General features: G+C 44.2%; 1 protein-coding gene across 1 annotated transcript in view; it reads right to left on the bottom strand.

Moving 5' to 3' along the window:
- Positions 1 to 22,193, bottom strand: part of CDC5L (cell division cycle 5 like) — a 39,170-nt gene that overhangs the window by 12,386 nt on the left and 4,591 nt on the right. The window contains exons 3-14 of the mRNA XM_077317719.1: positions 21,987 to 22,148; positions 21,707 to 21,834; positions 19,875 to 19,974; positions 17,677 to 17,895; positions 15,928 to 16,072; positions 14,944 to 15,132; positions 13,707 to 13,855; positions 11,398 to 11,560; positions 7,095 to 7,259; positions 6,191 to 6,271; positions 5,289 to 5,534; positions 3,596 to 3,793 (exon numbers count right to left, since the gene is read on the bottom strand). Of these exons, the coding sequence (XP_077173834.1) occupies positions 3,596 to 3,793; positions 5,289 to 5,534; positions 6,191 to 6,271; positions 7,095 to 7,259; positions 11,398 to 11,560; positions 13,707 to 13,855; positions 14,944 to 15,132; positions 15,928 to 16,072; positions 17,677 to 17,895; positions 19,875 to 19,974; positions 21,707 to 21,834; positions 21,987 to 22,148 (1,945 nt within the window). The remainder of the gene's footprint in view (positions 1 to 3,595; positions 3,794 to 5,288; positions 5,535 to 6,190; positions 6,272 to 7,094; positions 7,260 to 11,397; positions 11,561 to 13,706; positions 13,856 to 14,943; positions 15,133 to 15,927; positions 16,073 to 17,676; positions 17,896 to 19,874; positions 19,975 to 21,706; positions 21,835 to 21,986; positions 22,149 to 22,193) is intronic.

Genomic DNA, 22,193 nt, shown 5'->3' on the forward strand with positions numbered 1-22,193 from the left:
GGGAGCAACTGCGAGCCGCGCTGTGCGCGGCTCGCAGTTGCTGGGGCTGGGAATCAGAGGGACCAATCGGCAGGCGCTTTGCGCCTGCCAATTGGTCCCTCCGATTGTCTGTCCTGAGAAAGGGTCCAATCTGGACCCTTCCTCATCCCGGACTCATCCCGCCCCAGAAGGGCTTACTGTTTTATTTAGTCTGTGGCGCCCGCGGCGCTACGGGCGGTGTACAGATTATTGCGCTGGGACACAGGCCACTAGAGTAGGTGCTTTAATACATTGGTAATATGTTTGTAACTTAACCATCAGGAGTAACGTGGCTGCAGAGTTTTATACAGGTGGAAGACGCTGAGCAGTCTTCAAAAGGGTAATGGGTCTTTTCAAGAAGTGGAGCATAAACTCAGAAATGCATGGGTAATATAAGTAAGTTATAAAAGGGCCATGGCTCAGTAGTAGAGCATTTGCTTGGCATACAGAAGGTCCCACGTTCAATCCCCAGCATCTCCAGTTACAAGACTCAGGTAGCAGGTGAAACGAAAGGCCTCCGCCTGAGACCCTGGAGCAGGGGTAGTCAAACTGCGGCCCTCCAGATGTCCATGGACTACAATTCCCATGAGCCCCTGCCAGCAACCGCCAACAGGGGCTCATGGAAATTGTAGTCCATGGACATCTGGAGGGCTGCAGTTTGACTACCCCTGCCCTGGAGAGCCACTGCCAGTCTGGCTTTGCTAGACCAAGGGTCTGATTCGGTATAGGGCAGCTTCATGTGTTTATGTGCCAGACATCTTTTTAAAACTGACATAAGTGACAAATGTGCAATTATGTTTTGGGAAGAAAGAAACTAACTAAACTGTTCTGTCTTATGCATTTCTCCTGACTCCACAGGAGACTCCTCACAAAAATGTATTTATACTTCTTCAAACAGGCTTCTGCCTATTTCAGAAACAAACTAAACGCTTGCTCTCAATTCTGTAGAAATAAACATCGCTATCAAAAACACGCTAACGCAACTCAACCTTTTGTTAGAAAGGAAGAAAACGTATCCAGCAATGCACACCCAACAAAGAGCAAATAATAAAATGTAACTATACCAGCTTTTTTATATATAGTCAATTTCGGTTCATGAGGAAGTTAGACTAAAGAGCAATTAGCCATTCCCTAGCATCACAAAAATATTCCACAGAGCAATAGCACACCCTGCTGACTAACAGAGCTCAGTACAGCAGAAACACAAAGGAGTCTAGCTACACTTTATGGAACAACACATACATTTTTATTGTGGAATAATTCTGAATCAACTACAGACCTCTAAGTGGCTGAGACATCTGTATTGTGTATGTGGCAACAAATGTCTCAGAAACTGAATGCTGTAAGAAGCTTGTATTTTAAATGCCGGGGGGTGGGGTGTTGTCTGACATCTATGCAAACCTGGTTGTTTATTTATTTGATGTGCACAAATATTTTTATTTGATTTTCTCCCAAAGGGGAACCAAAGCAGCTTCCAGAAAGCTTTCATGCCATGAGTGGGGATTGAAACCCAGGGCTCCTAGTTCTGGGTGACTTTAACGCCCATGCTGAGCTGCCGCCCTCTAGGAACAGGATGGACCTGGGGTCAGCCATGGCAACACTGGGGCTTTCACAGTTTGTTGTTGGTCCTACCCATCAAGCAGGCCACACCCTGGACCTCATTCTCGGCGCAGGGCTGAATGTGGATCTGGTTTCAACTACGGCCATGCCATGGTCAAACCACTATGCCCTGAAGGCCCAGCTAAGGTTACCACCCCATCCTCAGTTGGGTGTCGAGCAGATTTTAGCTCACCCATGGAGACTTATGGATCCAACTGGATTCCTGAATGCTCTGTGGGACCCAAGGCCTCCCGGTACTTCCCTATACGAACTGGTCAGTGACTGGACTGACGGAATGCTGGCCACCATTGATAAGATAGCTCCCAGATATCCTCTCCACCCTTGGCTCAAATGGGATCCTTGGTACACCGAGGAGTTCCGTGAGAAGAAACAAGAACTTAGATGACTAGAGCAAGGCTAGAGGAAGATTCATTTCAAAGTGGAGAGAACATGCTACAGAATGCAGTTAAGAGCCTATGAGATGGTGGTGAAATCGGTAAAATGCAAATTCTACTTGACTGAAATCGCATCTGCTAACTCACGCCCAGTGCTATTATTTAGGGTAGTTCAATCCCTCACCGCCCTGGAGGAAGGGCACCAAAATAATAACCAATTGGACATCAGCTGTGAGGCCTTTGCGAGTCACTTTGCAAATAAAATCTCAACACTCTGCCATGACCTCCCTCCTATTTTAGACAGAGAAAGTGAACTAGAGCCCCCTTGGCCACCTTTGGAAAGTACTCTGAGTAACTTCAGATGACTCATGCTGACTGAAGTGGACAAGCTGCTAAAGGCAGCGAAGCCAGCCACCTGCTCTCTAGATCCATGTCCATCATGGCTACTAAAAACATCAGTCACAAGAGTAATAGCCCCCCTCCCCCCTCCAGGAGATAATCAACCTCTCCCTTTCAACAGGAGAATTCCCGGAGGGACTAAAAGAGGCAGCTACCTCCCCGTCTCGCACTTAGCGTTTCTGGGGGAAATGCTCAAAAAAGCTGTCGCGGTCCAACCATCAGCATACTTGGAAGAAGCTTCGGTCCCAGATCCATCCCAGTCAGGTTTCCGACCTGGCCATGGGGTAGAGCCAGCGCTAGTCACCTTGATGGATGATCTCCGTTGCCAGTTGAACCGAGGCGGATTGTCATTGCTTATATTACTAGACCTTTCAGCAGCATTCAACATGGTTGACCATGAGCTTTTAGCTCACTGCCTCACCGAGGCTGGGATCAGAGAGACTGCTCTTCAATGGCTGATCTCCCTTCTCCAGAATTGTGGACAGAGGGTAGCATTAAGAGAGAGCTCATCAAGCCGTTACCAACTGGCTTGCAAAGTCCCCCCAGAGGGCAGTTCTCTCCTCAAAACTATTCAACATCTTTATTTGCCCTCTTGCTCACCTGGTGTGGAGGTTTGGATTGGGTTGCCCCCAACATGCTGATGGCACCTAGTTCTTCCTCCTGATGAATGGCCAAGGGGGCCGTTCTCTCTCCAATTCTATTTAACATCTTTAGGTGCTCTCTTGCCCAACTGGTGCAGGGGTTTGGGCTGGGTTACCATCAACATGATGACCCAGGAGGTCCCTTCCAATCTGTTTTCCAGTTTTTAAAAATCAAATGTATGATACTAGCTCAGATGGCAATGCAGTCCTGCTGAGAGCAAGGCATGCGACTGTGAACTGCTCTGAACTTGGAGGAGAGGATGGTTCGTTTTTCACTATTAACCAGTGGCTCTTGCAGCTCTATGGAACTCAATCCAGTGGCTGCACTCTCAGAGATGGAAATAATATATGCCAAAAACCACAGTGTTAAAATCTTTCTTCCCCACATACATTTCTAGATTGACAATCTCTTGTTCCTAGCCTGGTACATCTTTAATTATAATGAAAACACAAAATGGCATTATATCTGTTGTTTTTATCTGTAAAATATGACATCTGCTACAGAAACAAAGTTAAAAGCAGAACCCAGAAATGTGAACTGACCTCTAGTCTCTTCTCCAGCGACTCAATTCTATCTTTTTTACTGGCCAAGTTAGCTCGCGTGTAGCGGTTTTGTCCGGGGAGGTACAACACCTGGCTGTAGCATTCTTCCCAAACCTGGTTATAAGCTTCACTTGACAGCTCTCCATGCCCCATCCCTTGTTTCACCACTTCCATCTCCTGGGCCAAGAGTTCTTCAGCCTGTTCAAAAGGAGAGATCAGTTACAATTTTGACTTTTCCCCAGGCCGTGCTTGCATTGGGAATGTGGTTTTCCCTGTGTCAATGTAAATTCAGTACATGCTACTGCGATAAGCTGAAGCAGAAAGTGGGAAATACAACCACCATCCTCAGGTTGGCACCTGGACCTAAGTTTTTACATATTTATGGTGTATCTAATATACAAGGGAACTCTGACCAGGGTGGCACAGGCTAGTCTGGTCTTGTCAGATCGCAAAAGCTAAGCAGGGTTGGCCCCGGTTAGTACTTGGATGGGAGACCACTCGGAGCCAGGCAATGGCAAACCACCTCTGAAGGTCTCCTGCCTACTGGGTCACCATATGTCATTTGAGACTTTATGGCACTTTCCACCACCGCCAATATATCAAATGAGCCTGCTATCCTTGGGTCTTCCAAGGAGCATTCTAGTCCTGTAGGGTGGGGTGGAAAGGAAGGTAACTTTCAGAGTAATACCCACCTCCATGAATATAAAAGATGCCCAGAATTGGTCTGCCTGCATTAGAGAGAAGTGACCCATAACAGTGGACAGGCTTTTAGGCCACCCATCTGCCATTCACAATCTTCCTGTTGAACTTCATGCTATGCTAAATAAATAAGTGAATTAACTGGAAGGAATTCAGACTGTTCCCACATGCTCTTGTCTTAAATGGCAGACTGATGCCTAAGGACACATTTAAAAGAATTAAGGGGTTGTGCATTCAAGGTAACCAGACTCTTTGGCAATCAAAAAGGGTCCATAAATTCCTATTTCTTTTATTTTCATTTGCCAACCATTCTTAAAAGCTCGTATCCTCGGACACTCGTGGACACTGTTCCATTAAGATGCATCATGCTGCTTGCATCTTTGAAATGCTCAGAATTTCACCAGAAGCAAGTTGCAAAATTTAAATTTAATATGAGTTTGCAAACACCCTGAGAACACACAGAAACAAAATGGGTTCCAAGCGACAGGCAGCACTCTTAACCCAAAGCTGGGAACTAATGGTAAGAAGAGGGCTGCTTATTAAACTAGCCGCATTTTGAGAAGTACCCGGGTCTCATTCGAGGTCTTCTTGGGAGGGAGAGAGCAACTAAGACTTGACAACACTTCCCAATTAGAATACAGTGCTATGCTACACTGTGTCAAAAGTGGAACACAAAAATAACAAAGAAAAATATCTAGGAGATACAAGGCACAAAATAAAGTAGATGAATTCATGGAAGATGTAGCTTTCAGGCACAATGTCTAGAAACTTACCACTGCTGTGACTCTCAGGGCTGATCCTGCGTTGAGCAGGGGGTTGGACTAGATGGCCTGTATGGCCCCTTCCAACTCTATGATTCTATGATTCTCTCTAAACACACGGGGGGGAGATAGCAAGAGACAGCTACCTGCCCCCAGAAGTCATTTGGTAGGCCAGGAGGGGTGCAAGGACAGCTCTCTGGTTTCAACCAAAACATTTATTTTTAAATATGTACCTTCTTGAGCTCTTCCTTCGGGAACTTATCATAGGAATTGTGTTCAAGGTAAACAATGTGCTCTGTATTATTGGTTCCGAATCCCGGGACTTTCCCCTTTTTGCCCCCCGGCAGTTCCCCGTAAGGGTGATGAATAAGGTCATAATGAAGCATTGTGATCATCTCCTTCTTGATCAGCTCTTCACTCTTCTGTAAATCTGTCAGAGGTGGCTCTACGTTTAAAGGTCTCAGAATTGTTTCATTTACCTAAAAGAAAACAAAAAGTGCATGCAAAAAATGCCCATGTTTTAAAAGCAGGCCGTGTTACAAGAAACAGGCAACCGTTATTTACAGCTGACTCTCCATGAGCGTTCTGGGGCATCAATGTGAACCCACATGAGGCATATCCATAAACCTACATATTTTAAGATGAACATAGTGTTTTACTATCTTTTTATATTTCACTTGGCTATACTATCATACTTACTAATTTCCTGTTTATATCCTAGTTTTCCTCCAGTGAATGCAGGATGGCATACATGGTTTTTCTCCCATTTTGGCTCACAACAGCACTGAGGGGTAGGTGACAGTGAGTGAGAGAGAATGACTCTTCTGAAGGCTTACTTGGAGAAGACAGAAAGGGGTGGTGGATCAAACATCTCCCACCCTCCTGCCAATCTGCCATAAATACCACTGCCACCTCCCCATCAAGGGGCCACCTCTGACCCCAGGATTCCATCACCTGATTTCTGTGACAACTGATAATACCTGCCTACTTACCTTTTCATTAACTAACGGCAAGATCAATTTTGTTTTAACCTTTTTATTATTTCAGGTAAATCTTCTCAAATGCGTTTTATAATAATGGTGCTGAGCCAGACAGGCTGCAAAGAAATATTCTAAATAAACAAAAATAAACTTACTTCGGAGGGTCTGGGCAGATCTTTCTGGACTGCCTTGTGTGTCCGCTTCAGGGCCTTTATGCGCTCTGCTTCTCGAATAGCCTGAAAAGGCATTTAAGATACTTGTTCAAAATAAGACAGAAAGCCATTATAAGACAACAAGGCTAAGAGTACATTTTCACAGCAAGAGGCTTACAAACACACACAGCAAAACTGAGAGACTACAGTGCACTCCAATGCTTCAATCTAAGACTACTCAGACTGGAGAAACCATAACTTGGAGTTGAGACCGCTCTGTTTGAGCTGTGTGGCGCCAAGGGTCACACCCCACACACCAGTTAGGATCCTCTGTCCACAAGCCTACCAAGCACACAGTGCAATCGAGAAACTTGCGTCCCAAGAAGACAGCAAGAAGTTGCTTGCTGAGCAAACTCATTCAGGCAATAATACAGTCCCAGATAAACCATTCAAACACTGCAAATCTCAGTTTTAAAATTAGCCTCAAATCCATTCTAAATTACTGTGAAGAAAAGATGACAGTGATATGGGATTACCAGGAAAAAAATATGGATCTGATTTAACAAAACTGTTCTGATTTATTTTTAGTAGACAAAGTACACTGTGGTAATTTTATGGAAAGATTGAATTTATTGTTGTTGTTAGGTGCAAAGTCGTGTCCGACCCATTGTGACCCCATGGACAATGATCCTCCAGGCCTTCCTGTCCTCTACCATTCCTCAAAGTCCATATAAGTTTGCACTGACTGCTTCAGTGACTCCATCCAGCCACCTATATATCTATAGATATGGGAAATTCTCAGTAGGAAAACTTGGAAAAATCTGCCCCCTCCCCCCCCAATCCATGGAAGATGCATAAACAGTATGACAAACTAAGATTTTTTATACATTCAAGAACTTATTCCCACCTGCTTGCGAGCATCCATATCTGCTGCATCTTCTATGTAGGTATCATCAGCATTGTGATCCTCAAGCTCCTTTTCAGCATTTTCTGGCAGGACAATTTCAAAGTCATTCTTGGGAGCAGGAAGTCCCATGAGCCCTAGACGCAGATTTTCACGAGATTCTCTCTCCTATGGAAAGTTGAAATCACTTACTAAATCAAACACAGCTGATGTGTTCATTTTCCTAAATCAAACATGGAATAAAGTAAAAAAAATAAAACCCCAATTTCTGTCATTTTAACTGGCTGTGGATCAACCCCAGGCACAGTCCCTTGTATACATGATGTACAGTAGAGTTGGCTCTGAGTTCACAGAATGGGACACGTAAGAACTACAAAATGGGCCATTACAAATATATTCTTGTGGACCAATCAGGAAAAAAGTGGCTTTGCAGGCTATCTTCTGCAGTCCCTTTAAAGCACAGCTGTTTTTGAAAAGAACTGGAAGCAAGAGTGTTACAAGTCTATCCACAGACCAACACCCACTAAAGTTCAGGGAAGTTTATGAAGGTAGATGCCTCATGAAGTTCTGTTCATAAACAATGAACAGGGCAAATTTCTTAACGAATTTTGCTTCCTGGTGCGGTTCATACCCATCCCTAATTATGAAAGCAGCAGCTATCTGCAGATATTAACAGGAGCATCCACAAACTTTGTTGATCATCTCTGGTCAACCAGACTACAAAGGATGTTTGTCTGCACAAAGTGTGTGTCCACAGAAGGGGTCAGGATGGCTTACATAAGTAATGGGTTTAGACATAAACCAGATCTTATTCTTAATTCCATATGTACTTCCTTGGAGAATGTGTCACCCTCCCTGCCAGAATTCATCAATAACAGAGTTACCTAAGAAGGCTGATTCTACATGTTCTCTGACAATGCATCGAAAAATAAAATTCACCACACAGCCACTTAAGGGCAAGAGCTCTATATGTCTTGGTATTTGAGAAAGCTATTGTGTCTGTAACCTGGATAACAACTGAAAACCATTCCTCTTCCAAGAACAAAGATGGAGTTTTCAGTTTTGTTGTTTGTAATTAAAATAGGAAGGCAGATTTTCTCCTTTTAATTCATAAGGGAGTTCAGATATTGCAAGTCCTCAAAGAACACTTTGATAGACCCTGCCCTCAATTTTTTTTTTATCAGCAGAGTTATCCCCTATCTGCTTCATGAGGTAGAAATATGGGGATGGAGAGATCAAGTAGCTGACAAGATTGAAAAACTGCAAAATCTCTTTATGAGGCGAAAACTGGGCAGTTAGGTCTGCCCTCCATGACAGTAAGGGCAAATTTATTCACACTAAAATATATAAGAAAAGCTAAAGCAATGAACTCCTACAGTCAGAAGAGCCTAATTCTACTGTCACGGGCTCATGGGAACTGTAGTACATGGACACCCCCAATCTAGAAGGATTCAAAGCTGAACAGATTAGTACAATTCAGTCACAATATTCAATACCAGTAGCCCTCTTAAGTGATGGGGGAACTGGACACAATTTTTGTGACCCTATTTATCAAATGGAAGCTACAATCAATCCTTTTTGAGGTTTGAATCCTTTTAAAAAGACCATAGAATAGGGGTGGCCAAACTGCGGCTCCATAGATGTCCATGGACTCCAATTCCCATGCACATGCTGGCTGGGGCTCATGGGAATTGAAGTCCACAGTTTGGCCACCCCTGACATAGAAGAACACCTTATTTAGCTAACATTATTTCCATGCCACTACGCATGGTTCTTACCTATTTAAAGTTTCAAGCTATGCCCAAAGCCCAGCAGTTTGGCCGAGCCTCATGTATCCCAAGATGCCAGTGTTCAAGTATATGTGGAAACCTGGAAGTTAAGGATTTCACCTATTACACCTTAACCTGTCTACTGTATGATGAGTCAAGGAAGAAGTTTATTTTAAGGTTAACTTCAGATGCTTCCAAGACATATTGAGCAGATTAAATTGGTATTTTTATTGTTTGACACTGATTCACATATAGGCAACAGATTGGCTTTTTATGCCCTTGCAGCCAGGAAAATTAAAGCTATAATGGCCACACACAAAAAGGTATCCTAAGACTTTTAAACCCTGAATATTGTACTTAATTTGCTAAAGGAATTTTGTCTATTATCTTTTTAGCTGAATTATATGTATATTTTTATTGTTTCATTGTGAAGGCCTTTGCCAGTACAATAAAATCTATCTATACTACACTAAAATACACTTCCAAGTTCATGCGTCAAAATCTAAAGGAAAATGCCTACAATCAGATAGTAAGCTTTCACGAGAACACTCCTATAAATGCTGCTTGTGCCACAGCTAAACAGAGTTAGAAATTTCCAAGGAAGTGGAAAGAATTTCAAAAGCCAGTGGCACCTTTTTAAAAAAAGCATCAAGTTCTGCTCTGTGAAGACAGGAAGTTCACTATAAGGTCCTGTGTTCACAGCTGGGATCCAAACTCAGGAATGGGAGGTGTGGGTGGGATTACAGAAAAGACTCTCTCTCCTCGGGACTGAACGGTTCCTGTTCCATGAAATCTGTTAGATATACAAATGCTTCTGAAAACAGTTTCACTGGATGCACTCATGATCACTTTTTCTTTTACATATGTCATGCGAAATGGGCTTAACTGTTATCCTTATTACAATACGCACTGTTTTACAGCAATCATGTGTATGTTTCTATGGCCAGAAAAGAGTCACTGTAAGGAAGTTTGGGGAAACAGCCCTAAGCCCTATTCTCCACCAGCTGCAATGGTTACCAGTTGAATTCCGGATCAGACTAAAGGTTCTGGTAATTACCTTCAAGGCCATATGCGGTCAGGGCCCAGTGTACCTGAGGGACCGCCTCCCCGCCTATGCCCCCAAAAGAGCTCTGCGCTCTACTGCCACCAATCAGCTAAAAGAAGCTGATTTGGCCCAAAAGAAGTCCGTCTGGTCTCGACCAGGGCCAGAACATTCTCTGTTCGGGCCCCTACCTGGTGGAATGAGCTCCCAGAGGAGATCAGGGCCCTGACGGAGCTTAAACAGTTCCGCAGGGCCTGTAAAAAGGAGCTCCTCCACCAGGCATTTGGCCGAGACCAGACGTAATCAACAGCGACCAAAGGGCCCCTGCTCCCCCCCACCCCCCTCAGAATTCCATAAATAAGCCACTCCCCTCAGAATCTCATCAATAAGACCTGGACCTGTTTGTATTACTATATTGTTATACTGTTATATTGTGCTGTTATTTGGTTACAATTATTAGTTATCAGTTATACATGTTTTACAGACTGTTTTATGTATTGTTCTCTGTTATGATGTAAACCACCCTGAGCCTCCGGGGAGGGCGGTATATAAGTATGATAGATAAATAAATAAATAAATAAGAAGCACAAACCCTGCCCTGACCTCCACCAAGTGCTCTCTTGCCTAGCAGAAGTGCAACATGCCAAAGTGCCAAAATTCCCTCCTTCTTGTGCAGGCTACTAAGCCAAGATAGGATTGGGAAGCTACATGTCTCTGCTGGTAGCTTGCTTCCTACATGTGATTCTCTGTGGACATTAAAGCATGCCCTCTTCTCTCCTTTTCCTGTGGGACTTCTAGACCCACCCGATCCCTCCTCGACCACACTGCCAGCAAAAATATTCCTGCCACAGTCATGCTAGGGAAAGATCAAACCTATTTGCTTGATTTGGTAAGTATTCCTCTCCAGTTCTGAGTGCTCCTTTCCATGTTGCACAATAGGTAAAGGTAAAGGTATCCCCTGTGCAAGCACCGAGTCATGTCTGACCCTTGGGGTGACGCCCTCTAGCGTTTTCTTGGCAGACTCAATACGGGGTGGTTTGCCAGTGCCTTCCCCAGTCATTACCGTTTACCCCCCAGCAAGCTGGGTACTCATTTTACCGACCTCGGAAGGATGGAAGGCTGAGTCAACCTTGAGCCGGCCGCTGGGATTGAACTCCCACCCTCATGGGCAGAGCTTCAGACAGCATGTCTGCTGCCTTAACACTCTGCACCACAAGAGGCTCTTAGTGAAGCTGATGGGCAGAAGCAAATTCAGGCCGGACAAAAGGAAATACTTCTTTACACAGAACAAAGTTTGAGTCCAGTGGTACCCTGAAAACCAACAAAGTTCAATTCTGGGTAGAAACTTTCATGAGGACGCACACACAAGGGAACTCCCAGCCTCATGGGCAAAGCTGTCAGACGGCTGCCTTACCACTCTGCGCCACAAGAGGCTCATATGTTGCACAATGGATAACAGCAAAAACTAAGCAAGCCAGCATCATGTGCTACTTACCATATGCTTTGTAAATGATGGATCGCTGTAATCTGCCATTCCTTCTTCAGGATTTATGTTTAATTTATCGCGCAGCGGAGTCCTACCAGGTGTCACTCCCACCACAGGCTTTGGAGTCATTCCACCATGGGGAGTTAGTCCTTCAGCTCCATGAGAAGGAGTTCTAGAAAAAAAGATGCCTTGGTCCTAGTACAACTCATCAGAGCAGTGCCATACAGATCGCATACACAGCTTTCAATCTTACATATGCAGTTGTCAGAATTAGGTGTTCACACCAGCTTGGGTTCTGAAATTTGGAGCCTGTTTCTTACCTAACATCTATTTTAACTCTTTACAATTATATAGAAATACTGAAGAATTGGGTGTGGGGTGGAAGAACAGTTACAGGTGAATTGCTACAAAGTGCTTCAGGTGGAAAAAGATTGAGAAAAGCAAATGATACATGCCTCGTACTACCGCTGCTCTACATCAGTGGTCCCCAACCTGCGGCCTGCGGCCCGGTGCCGGGCCGCGAAGGCCATGGCGCCGGGCAGCAGCTCCCTCTCCCCGCCCCCCCCGCAGTAAAAAACTTCCCAGGCCGCAAGCTTGCGGCCCGGGAAGCTACTTACTGCGGGAGGGCGGGAAGAGGGAATCAGGGCCGGGCTGCGCCCGTGCAGGCCGCGCCCGTGCGGCCTGATCCGCGGGCGTGGCTCGCGGGTGCGGACCGATCCGCGGGCGTGGCTCGCGGGTGCGACCCGATCCGCGGGCATGGCTTCCGGGTGCGGCCTGATCCGCGGGCGCGGCTCGATGCGCGGGCGTGGCCCGCGTGGGCGCGGTCCCCGCGGGCGCGGCCCGATGCCCTGCCGGTCCCCGGCCTAATAAAGGTTGGGGACCACTGCTCTACATAACAATCACAGAAGGAGAGAATAAAGCTTACTGCTGACTTTTATCATTCTTTTGACCATGGAGGTACCGATCAAATATATTTCAGGCTTTGAGGTACCAGGAAGTGATGCCTCCCTGTCATGCTCCCCACCCCCCGGAAGTCAGAGGAGCCTCGGCTAGCAAAGGTTTAAATGGCCGGGCCCGCCCATCCCAGGCCCATCAATGGCAACTTTGGGAGGTGGTAGATCAAACTGCTCAAATAACAGTAGAAATAAATTAATAAACAAACTTTTCCTTCCCTCTTCACTTGGAGCTGGAAATGGCAAGCACAGGGTGGGAGGGCTCTCAGTTTTGATTCAGGCATCAATTGGCCAAATCTGCTCCGAATTGCCGTTTCTCAATAAGTTTTAATGGCCAAATCAACCTTGCTTGAATTGGAATTTGGTGCATTTTAGCAAATCAAGCAAGTGACTGTTTAAACTTTAAAGGGAAAGAGAAAGGGGGGAAGTTTTGTCTTTTCTGGGCTCTGGGAGTGGGGGGTTGAAGGAAAGGCACCAAAGTCACAGCATAGCTGCAGGAACCTCACCTCAAAAGAACCCCCAAGTTGCATAAATGGTAGACCAGGGATCCAAAGATGGTGCCCTCATTCAACCTCCATTATTTCCTATGGTGAGAACAGGTTTTTCTGTTCTGTTCCCCTGGTCCAATCTTTTTGCAACTTGGGGGTTCTTTTGAGGAGTCGTTCCCGCAGCTACACTGCAAGTTTGGTGCCTCTACCTCAAATCCGCTCCCAGCCAATAAGACACAAACGGGAAAATCACCATACACTTGAATAATGCCATTAATTTCAATGGTGCCAAATCAATTTGGCCATACCCAAATCAATTCGGCTGAATCAAAACTGCACTATAGGTGATTTGGACGAATCGATTCACACCAAATTAAAAATTGTCCGAATCTTCTTCTCCTTACACATCCTTATGGCGTAACTCTCAGTCTAAAATTTCAGGAAAGCCCAATGATACAAATAATGTTTCACTCAACGACCCTGTTACAAGTTCTGTTATCAGCAGTCTATGGCTTGTATCCTGTGATGTCATGGAATATGGAATATGGACCATAGATCTTTGCCACTTTCCTCTCCAAGACCCAAACCTTCTGCCACAACCGTAGCTCTTCTCTTGTGAGAGATTACCACTTCAGTGGGGTCCCCCCCAGCTCACACGGCTTCTATGACCCTAGGTATCAACTTTCCTGGAGTCAGAATGGATTGCTGGGGGGAGGGGGACATGGCACAGATCCACATCCATCAGCACAGTCTACTGGCTGATCACTGGATTAGTATTCAGTTTTTGTCACAGGAGAACAAACAAGCAAACTATCACTTAAATTGTGGGAAAGCTCAAATACAACTTAGTCCCTTCCAGTCAGGCAGACCGGCTTACCTGAAAGGCGTGGAAAGCACAGTGTTTGGAGTTTGAACAACTTGCCTCTGAGGTGTTACACCAGAGAAGTCACTCTCATGGAGTGGGGTATTAAGGCCACCTTTCAAGGGTGTGTCGACATTCGTCAGGGCCATCAAGTTCTGGGCTTCCTGAATTGTACAGAGAAATCCATGCCTAAGTCAACACTGCACTTGATATCAAAAGATAGAGTTTTAAATGTTATTTTATTAATTAATTTGATTTCTATACCACCCTTCTGGAACTGCCAACTTGGGAGCAGTTCACAGCATTTAATACCATAGCTATTGAAATTATTCAGTGTCTGCATCAGCCATGGGTCTTGGTTTCGGACTCCCTTTTTCCTGTTCAGGGGGTTGGTTATTTTAGGGAGGGCCCATTCGGTGATGTCATTTTCAGTCATTCACTGACTTCAACCCAAAGTCTTGTGAAAGAGCTCTAAACTGAGGAAGTTACTGCAGGATCTGCAGTTCTTCTGGAAGCTCATTCCACCAAGTAGGGGCCAGGACCAAAAAGGCCCTGGCCCTGGTTGAGGCTAGACATACTTCTCTAGGACCAGGGATCACCTGCCAGTTTGTATAGGCAGAGGGAAGAACTCTTTGGGGGATATAGTCAGTTGAGCTTTACTATTCACTGACTGATTAACTGCTGATGAGGGGAGAAATACCCCTACAAAAAAGGCCAAATGAAAATGTTAGAAACCCAAAACTGCTAAAGCATCCACTGCCATGAGTGTTGCTCCTTTAAGCTTTAAAATATTAATCCCAATCTATCATACCTCAGCAAGGTTTTTAACTATGAAGCTTCCACTTTATGGATCCCCACATCTTTGCAGCCCCCTCCCCCCAGCAGCCAAAGCCACCTGCCTGAAGCTTTGGCTGCCCAAACAACAAACAGATGGTACAGATATAATTAAAGTTCACCATTGTTGGGAAGTGGGGGAGGAGGTTTGCAACCCAACATTGGCTGAATTTTGCCTGGTCTGCCATCTTGCCCCTCCCTCACAACAGACCCTCTCTCTGTTTCTTTGTCCAAATAAATCAGAAGGCGATCCCACTTCCACACAGGCTATGATCCCAACACATCAGCATGAGGGGCACATTCTCACCAAGTCAGAGCCACAGGACCTCTGCTGCCTGCCCTAACAAAGCAGGCAGCTGAGAAAATCCTATCTGCTCCCATTGCCAGTTTCACATTAACGGTTTTAAAGTGGCCTTACCTGCAGGATCCTATCCTGTGCTGCAGGCGTTTTGGGAGTTCGGAGGGCGATGTTGTTGTTGGTAACGTTGTATTCGGACAGGAGCGTGCTGGAAGCAGAGTTCATAATCCCAGACTCCTCTGCTGTTTGACGTGCGATCTCACTCGCCTGACCAACTTTCACCACTTCCTCGAGTTCTGTGTCTGAAATCTTAAGAAGAGCTCAATGACTGCATGGTGTAGAAGCAGTTTCCTAAGGAATCGAGAGTCGCTCAACAGTTGAAAGTCCAGCCTCAACATCAAAAATACTGTATTACAGTAACCCCTGGCAACCCAGAATGAAGGCAGGGACCTGGTAATAGCAGCTGTACTTCCTCCGCATGGCTGGGCCAAGTGGTATGTCCATCGCTATTTTTGCAGATAACTATAATCACCTCTAATAGTTAACTACACAACGATACTCAGTGGCACAGTGATATAACACTGAAAAAGTGGAATTTCTCATCTAGGACAGGACTATGCAAAGGGTTGTGCATGGAAAAGAATTTTGATGTGCTCAAAGACCAGCCAATCATCATAATCTGACAATCAAAAGTTTAAATCTAAACATAACAGTTTAAAAAGTCTTTTAGTATAATGAAACCTTAGAATAACTTTAAATGTACAAAAGTTTTTTATTAGCCATGAATTCAATATTGGCTGACGGGTTTTGCAAGCTATGGCACTATAAATCTCAGGTATCCAACTTTCAAGAACAACCTGGTATTTGGTTTAGAAATAATACAGCTGTGAAGGACTCTAGCAATGCTACTCTGGAATGCAGAGAAGGATCTGTAAAGTAGAATCCAATGGGTGATATGCATCAGAAGAAACTTCAGGGAAAGATGCTACTCATTTACACACCTTTAAACTTTTTTCTAAACTGTTTCTTCCTGTGGGTAACATATCATCCTCTGCAGTGGCTTAATCTTCACAGGCTGTCCACAATATGAAAAAGGTCCTTTACCTGTGGAGCTGGAAGCACCAGCTTGCTTCTTTTTTTGGTGAATTCTGACACGCCGCTAGTCTGAAGTATTGCCGAGGGCAAATCTGATTCCTTTTTCCGTTTCAGCTGCTGCTTGTCTTTCTTTCGTTCTCTTCCTTCCTTTTCCCTAATAAAAATGAAAAAGCCCTCAATTAAATAAAAGGACAGAAGATCTTGCTTACTGCAACACAATGTATGAGAGCTCATCAAATGGCTTACTGGACTTACAAAGAAAAGTCACATTATTGTGGTTATTTGAGGCCGAGTTGTTTAAAGATTATTAGAATTTCAGTAGAATCAATGATGAGGTGGCTCAAGCAGAATCATTTGAAGCTCAACGCTTCAAAGACAGAGGTCCTATAGCTGGGCAGGAAGGGTCCAACCAAGGAAGCATGCCTACCCAACGTGAGCTTTCTCTGTCCAGGCCCCCACCTGGTGGAATGAGCTCCCAGAGAAGATAAGGGACCTAACAGATCGAGAACAATTCCAAAGGGCCTGCAAAAGGAAGCTTTTCCACCAGGCATTTGGTTTAGGTTGACCAGCTTCCATTTAGTCCCTGAGCCTCCCTCTTATGAACCTTAATGTCCATGAGCTTCAATATCTTGAAGCAACTAACTACAGGTGCATTGTATGTTACAGTTATGAATTTACTGTTTTCACTGTTTATTATTGTTCTATTGTTATTTATGGCTACCGATTTCTCTGTATTGTTCATGTTCCTATTTTTCATGTGAACCGCCCTGAGCCTCCGGGGGAGGGGGCGGGCGGTATATAAACATAATAAATAAATAAATTTGTAAGATAAAATGTTGTCAGAACATAGAGCAATGACGTTATGGCAAACAGATGAGCTCAAAAACACATTTATGGAGGGTTCAAGCTATCTTGAGGGAACGGAAGTAGCGAATGAAGGCACCACTAGGGCAGCGTTTCTCAACTGTTTACCGATGAGAAATTCCTGAAACATTCTTCAGGCTACGAGACACCCAAGAAGCGGTACGATTGTGCAGAGTATGGTTGGGAAGTATAGCTGTGTATACACCCAGAGAAAAAAATTGTTATTTTCCTCCCCCCACTCCCCCACAAACCCTCCTGGAAATTTGGGAAAACACTGGAATATATGCAAAACTTAGTGTCCTATCAAACTTAAATTAATTTTACTGCATTAACGATGTAAGATGCAGCATTTATCACTTAGCATAAAAAATGCAATACTTGACATATTTTGGGAATTTACATTCTAAATGCCTTAATTTTGTAGTAGCAAACCTGAAACTTGATGCACCCTATTCAATCTTAGCACATGTTCCTTAATATCTGCTATGTGGTTAGAGTTAGGAGACGGAGCTCCTCCACCAGGCGCTTGGTTGAGGCCAGGGTAGACCCCATGTGTTTCCATCAAGGACCCCTTTCCAAAGTCTATCAAAGTCTACTAGACCTGCACCCACTCACTCCTAGTGGAAGAAGACTCGGCCTTCATCTGAACTGTCTGAATGAGGTGGGATGGAATAGATTATTGGTTTTTTGACCACTTGTTTTATTGTAAATTGGGATTTTATGGGGTTTTATTGTATTTTAATGTTTTATTCTGTGAACCGCCGTGGGTTCCTAGGAAATGCGGCAGTATATAAATCGAAAAAATAAATAAAAATAAGTACACATGTGTTCTGTGCCTCCTTCTGCACACAACTAGCCATTTGAGTACAGTTTATTAATCAAGAGCCAACTTACGATCTCAATTCCCCATCTAAGTCTTGTTGCCGTAACTTTCTGAAGTCCGCGTCCAGTGCCTGGTAGTTTTCTTCTGAAGTGTCATAAAAACCTAAAGCGGGCTTCTTTTCAAATGGGATCTCAGCATTATAGTCAACTCCCCTTTTCTTTTTCCTTTTCTTTTGGATTTCAATCCCCGCAGCTCGGAGTTCCCTCCTCTTCTGGAGGGCAGCCAGGCGCCTAAGAAGGTAGAAGCAAATTAATTCATTTCTTCCAACCAACACTTCTGGTTACCAAATATGGGCCACTTTTAGAGGAGATGCCGCTATAATGTTTTTCCATGCTAAAACAGAGTCCAGACTGACATTTCAGTTCCACATAAATATTCAATTATACTAAGCCCAGCACAAGACATCAATTTTGGTTCATGGCTAAAAAGCATTTAATACAAAGTGTCAAGTACATGCTCAGTTTTATTGCTGCTTCAGATGTTGAGCTGGACAGATGTTCAGATTAATAACATTCTTCTCATGAGACATATTTTCTTCATATCTTACTGACTTTGGGTCAGATTTTTTTTCCTGGCTTCTTTATAATCACCCTTGTTAGTAGTCGTTTTCCTCAAAATGGAAGTAAAGATCACCTGGAAACTTCAGAAAAAAATAATACCAATCTATATTTTGGAAATAATGTCTTAAGAAGATTTCTCACTTGTCAGATTTGAACCACAGTGTTCCAGTACACTGTAGCATCGTCCCTGTCCTGCTGGCATGTAAGACAAGCTGGGCTCACAGACATCCATTTTCCCCCAGGTTATCCCATGTGCTTTCCTCCCCAAACCAATCTGAATCTTGACTGCTGTACCATCTGTTTTGGGTTCATCCTAGATCAATGGGTGACTTGGACCCAGACCCATTTTTTAAAGTATAAATGTAAAGTATAAAAGGTGTAAAAAATATGGAGGAAACATACCCTTCTCCAAGTCTCGTTGCTGTCCTTATTTACCTTACCTTGCCATGCTTTGAGAGCAGAGGTTTGGACCAAAGGAGAGTTTGGACCAAACTGTTAATCTGTGTGGCCATGTTGGCCAAGCAGACAGCTCAGAGTAAGGGAGTTATTGCCCAGGTCAGTAGGCTGCAGATTGTACTTTTCTTTGGCCACCATGTATTTAAGTTAGCCAACTATCAAAAAAGCCTTGGGAGAGCCAGCATTTGGGAAAGACACATTGTGGTGAACTGGGACCGAGTGAAGTCCACTGGTTGCCAACCCTTAGTCCTTCTCACTTCCCCCTGTCCTGCTGTTCCCCGGTTGCTGCCACCAGTAAGATTCTCTTTTTTAATGAGGAGGAGTCATACCCACTCCTGGAAAAATATAAGTGGTTGTATTTATTTTTCCTTTGGCTCAATAGCACAGCTGGCTGTGGGGTGGAACCTAACAGTCAACTGACTCCTGGAACTTATACTTTGTATTGATTTAATCACTAAACAAAATTACAGAAGCACTAGGCAAAAATACCAAAAACAGTTGATTTAGAGCATCCAGAATAAAAAGTGACATGAACTGGCAGAATAACAATTGCATACAAGAGTATAAGGAGGACGGTCTAATAATTAAAGCAAACAGAGAGAAACTGACCTATCCAATGGCAATATGATAAAGAAAAATGTCCTATTTTTGTGGTTTTCCTTGTTTCTTCATTCTTTAGGACTTCTGTCAAAACGGAATCCAGGTAATCTCCGTTTTCAGTTCTTTCATCAGTGACAAGTCCTTATATATATTAATAGTATAATACTGGCCACAGGCTCACATAGGTATGGGGATACCAGTCTGTATTGACTGGTTAGAATTGTTAGAATAACAATTGCAACCTTTACCTCAGAGAAAGGAACAAGCCTGTTCTACCTTGAACCCAACTCCTGAACCCTTTCCCCCTCAATCCATGAAGATTTAACTGTTTTTTCCTCTCACGCAAAGGCAGTGCTAACTTCTCCTCAGAGAGCCTGGCTTCCAACTGCCATCCTCCTCCCTCAGAGATCACATGACTGTAGAGCGGAATCTATTTCAAAGGAACAGCAGCCATTTCTAAAGAACCCCATAGGCTGAACAATACTCACAAAGAGATTAAAAATGGAGGGATCCACTACCCACATACCACCTCGAGAGACCAACAGGAAAAGAGCCAAGAAAAGCAGATATAGCATGAGAGAAGCCACACATACCTGGCTTCTTCTAACTGCTTCTCTCTTGCTTTCCTTTTGGCTTTCTTTCCCTGAGTGTTGGCCAAACGAGCTCTTGCTTCAGAAAGCATCTCAAGTTCATCTGCAAAAGTAATACAGAAAATTAATACTTTGTCCATTGACAGCTGCCAGCAGAAAACAAATAAAGAGGAAAAGAGAAGCAAAAATTGTGGATGGGAAGAAAGTTCTGGATGTCTCTCCTTAGTTTTAGACTGTGCTGTTTAGCTCTCTCTCCTAGGAATACAGGAACAATACTGCATCTACTCCTTGAACCTGTTTTAGAATTATAGTGATTCTGGTCTTCAGTAGAACAGCGAGATTCAAATCCAGTAACACCTTGGAGACCAAAAAGATTTTGGAGAGCTTTGATGCTTGGAATCCCAAAGATCTTGTTGGTCTCGATGATGCTAGTGGAACTTGAATCTAGCTTGAATCTGATGATCTATCAGTGGAAGGTGTAAACAGGTGTAGATTTCTGAAACATTCTCCTCTGCTCAAGAGTCCCTTCTGACTGTGAGTGCAAAGCTGATTTCTGTAGTTGCACGGCTGCTAGGAAAAACAGCTGTGTTCCCTGGGGATCTGCTCTAAAGAAGGAGAATGGGGCAAAATCAGTCCTCCTCCATCTTCCATCATGTGGCTGGGTGAACAGGGAGACAATTTTGCTCCCTTTCCCCTCTTTATTGCACCCTCCCCCCATCTATGCAGCAGCTTCCCCACTTGGATGATGTGATCCTAAGAAGCAACTTTCCTGGGATCAGACAGAATGCCTGAGAAGGATGAGAATGCAACTATCTGAATTCCACAGAGCCTACAAGGGAGAGCTCTTCCACTGGGCATTCAACTGAGGCCAGGATGCAGTTAACATTTAATGCCCCTTCCTCTATATAACAGCAATCCCGTTACAAACATTTTTATATGATACTAGGGGCTATGCTATATATTTATTAGTATAAGCACCTGATGCTCTGCAGGTATGAATCTGCTGATGGTCCCAGGCCCCAGGAAGTGCGCCTTGCCTCGACCAGGGCTAGGGCCTTTTTGGTCCTGGCCCTTACCTGGCAGAATGTGCTCCCTGAAGAGCTGTGGGCCTTGTCAGAGCTCTTAAGGTTCTGTAGAGCCTGCAAAACCGAGCTCTTCCACCAGGCATTTGGTTGAGGCTGGGTGCAATGAGTATGGGGAATTTCAAACTCCCACCCCTGGCTCTTGGGTATTACACCATATAGAACCACCGTGTTGTAGTCCATGCCCCTAGCCACTCCAACCCACCAAGTCGACTGTGCTGGAGGCTGGGGAGATTTTTTAGTCGTGCCACCATCTTTTTTTATTGTAACTCAATGTTAAGTTATTTTATTGGGGTAAGATTTGGGGATTTTATTGTTGTAAGATTTTCCGTTACCATGTTTTATATATATATGTTATAAACCGCCACAAGCCTGTTCACTCGGAGTGGGCAGTCTAGAAATAAATATCTTTTAAACAAGCTGACTCCATTGACAAAACAGACCAATTCCCGCTAGGTTGCCCTCCAGATTATGCCAGTAACATGCAGAAGTCACAAAGTTGAACTGAAGTAAAGACTGCACAGTTTAACAGATGCAATTATCAGACAGAAAGCTGTGGGATAATGGGCAATGATGAAGTAAAATGGGGAATGTTCAACACATCTCAGGGGAGAATAGTGATATGCTATTCATTGGGTGAAGAAAAAGAACCTCATGAAGCTGGAAAATGAGTAAGTGGAACTTGCAGGGCACACAAGCAAAGTAGATTTTTATGTGAAGATGGGAAACATCTTCACATTTCCTCTAGCATACCTTCATCCATATCGATGGGGTCTGGCCTAGCTGGCTTGGTTTCTGGGTTTGGGTCAATTTCTCCAGGTTTAAGTTTCCGAGGATCATCAGCAGTTTCTTCTTCATTGTCTCTCTGAGCAGCCTTATCCCTGAAAAGAGACAGCAGTGAAACTAATGCAAAAAGATGAACATAAAGAAATGCTAAAAGAAATGCAGCACTCCTTCTGTAATTGGAAAAGCTCCACAGAACCTCCCAACACCAAACAAGTGGTGCTGTTCATTACAGAACAGAACTACTCACAGAAGAAATTCATAATGCTCCAAGCACTGGGCAGCTGTTCTTCCAATGATGGGCGCAATGGTCCTCCACTGAGTTGGCATAAGTTTCGCCAAATGCAGGAGCTTCTCTTCTTCTTCCCGGGACCATTCTGTCTTCTTTATACTGGGGTCGAGCCACTCGTACCTTATTGTCAAGGGTGAAAAGTGAGATTTTTTCTTAACATAAAAA

The sequence above is a fragment of the Paroedura picta genome, chromosome 1 (assembly GCF_049243985.1).
Source record: "Paroedura picta isolate Pp20150507F chromosome 1, Ppicta_v3.0, whole genome shotgun sequence".
NCBI classification, from domain to species: domain Eukaryota; kingdom Metazoa; phylum Chordata; class Lepidosauria; order Squamata; family Gekkonidae; genus Paroedura; species Paroedura picta.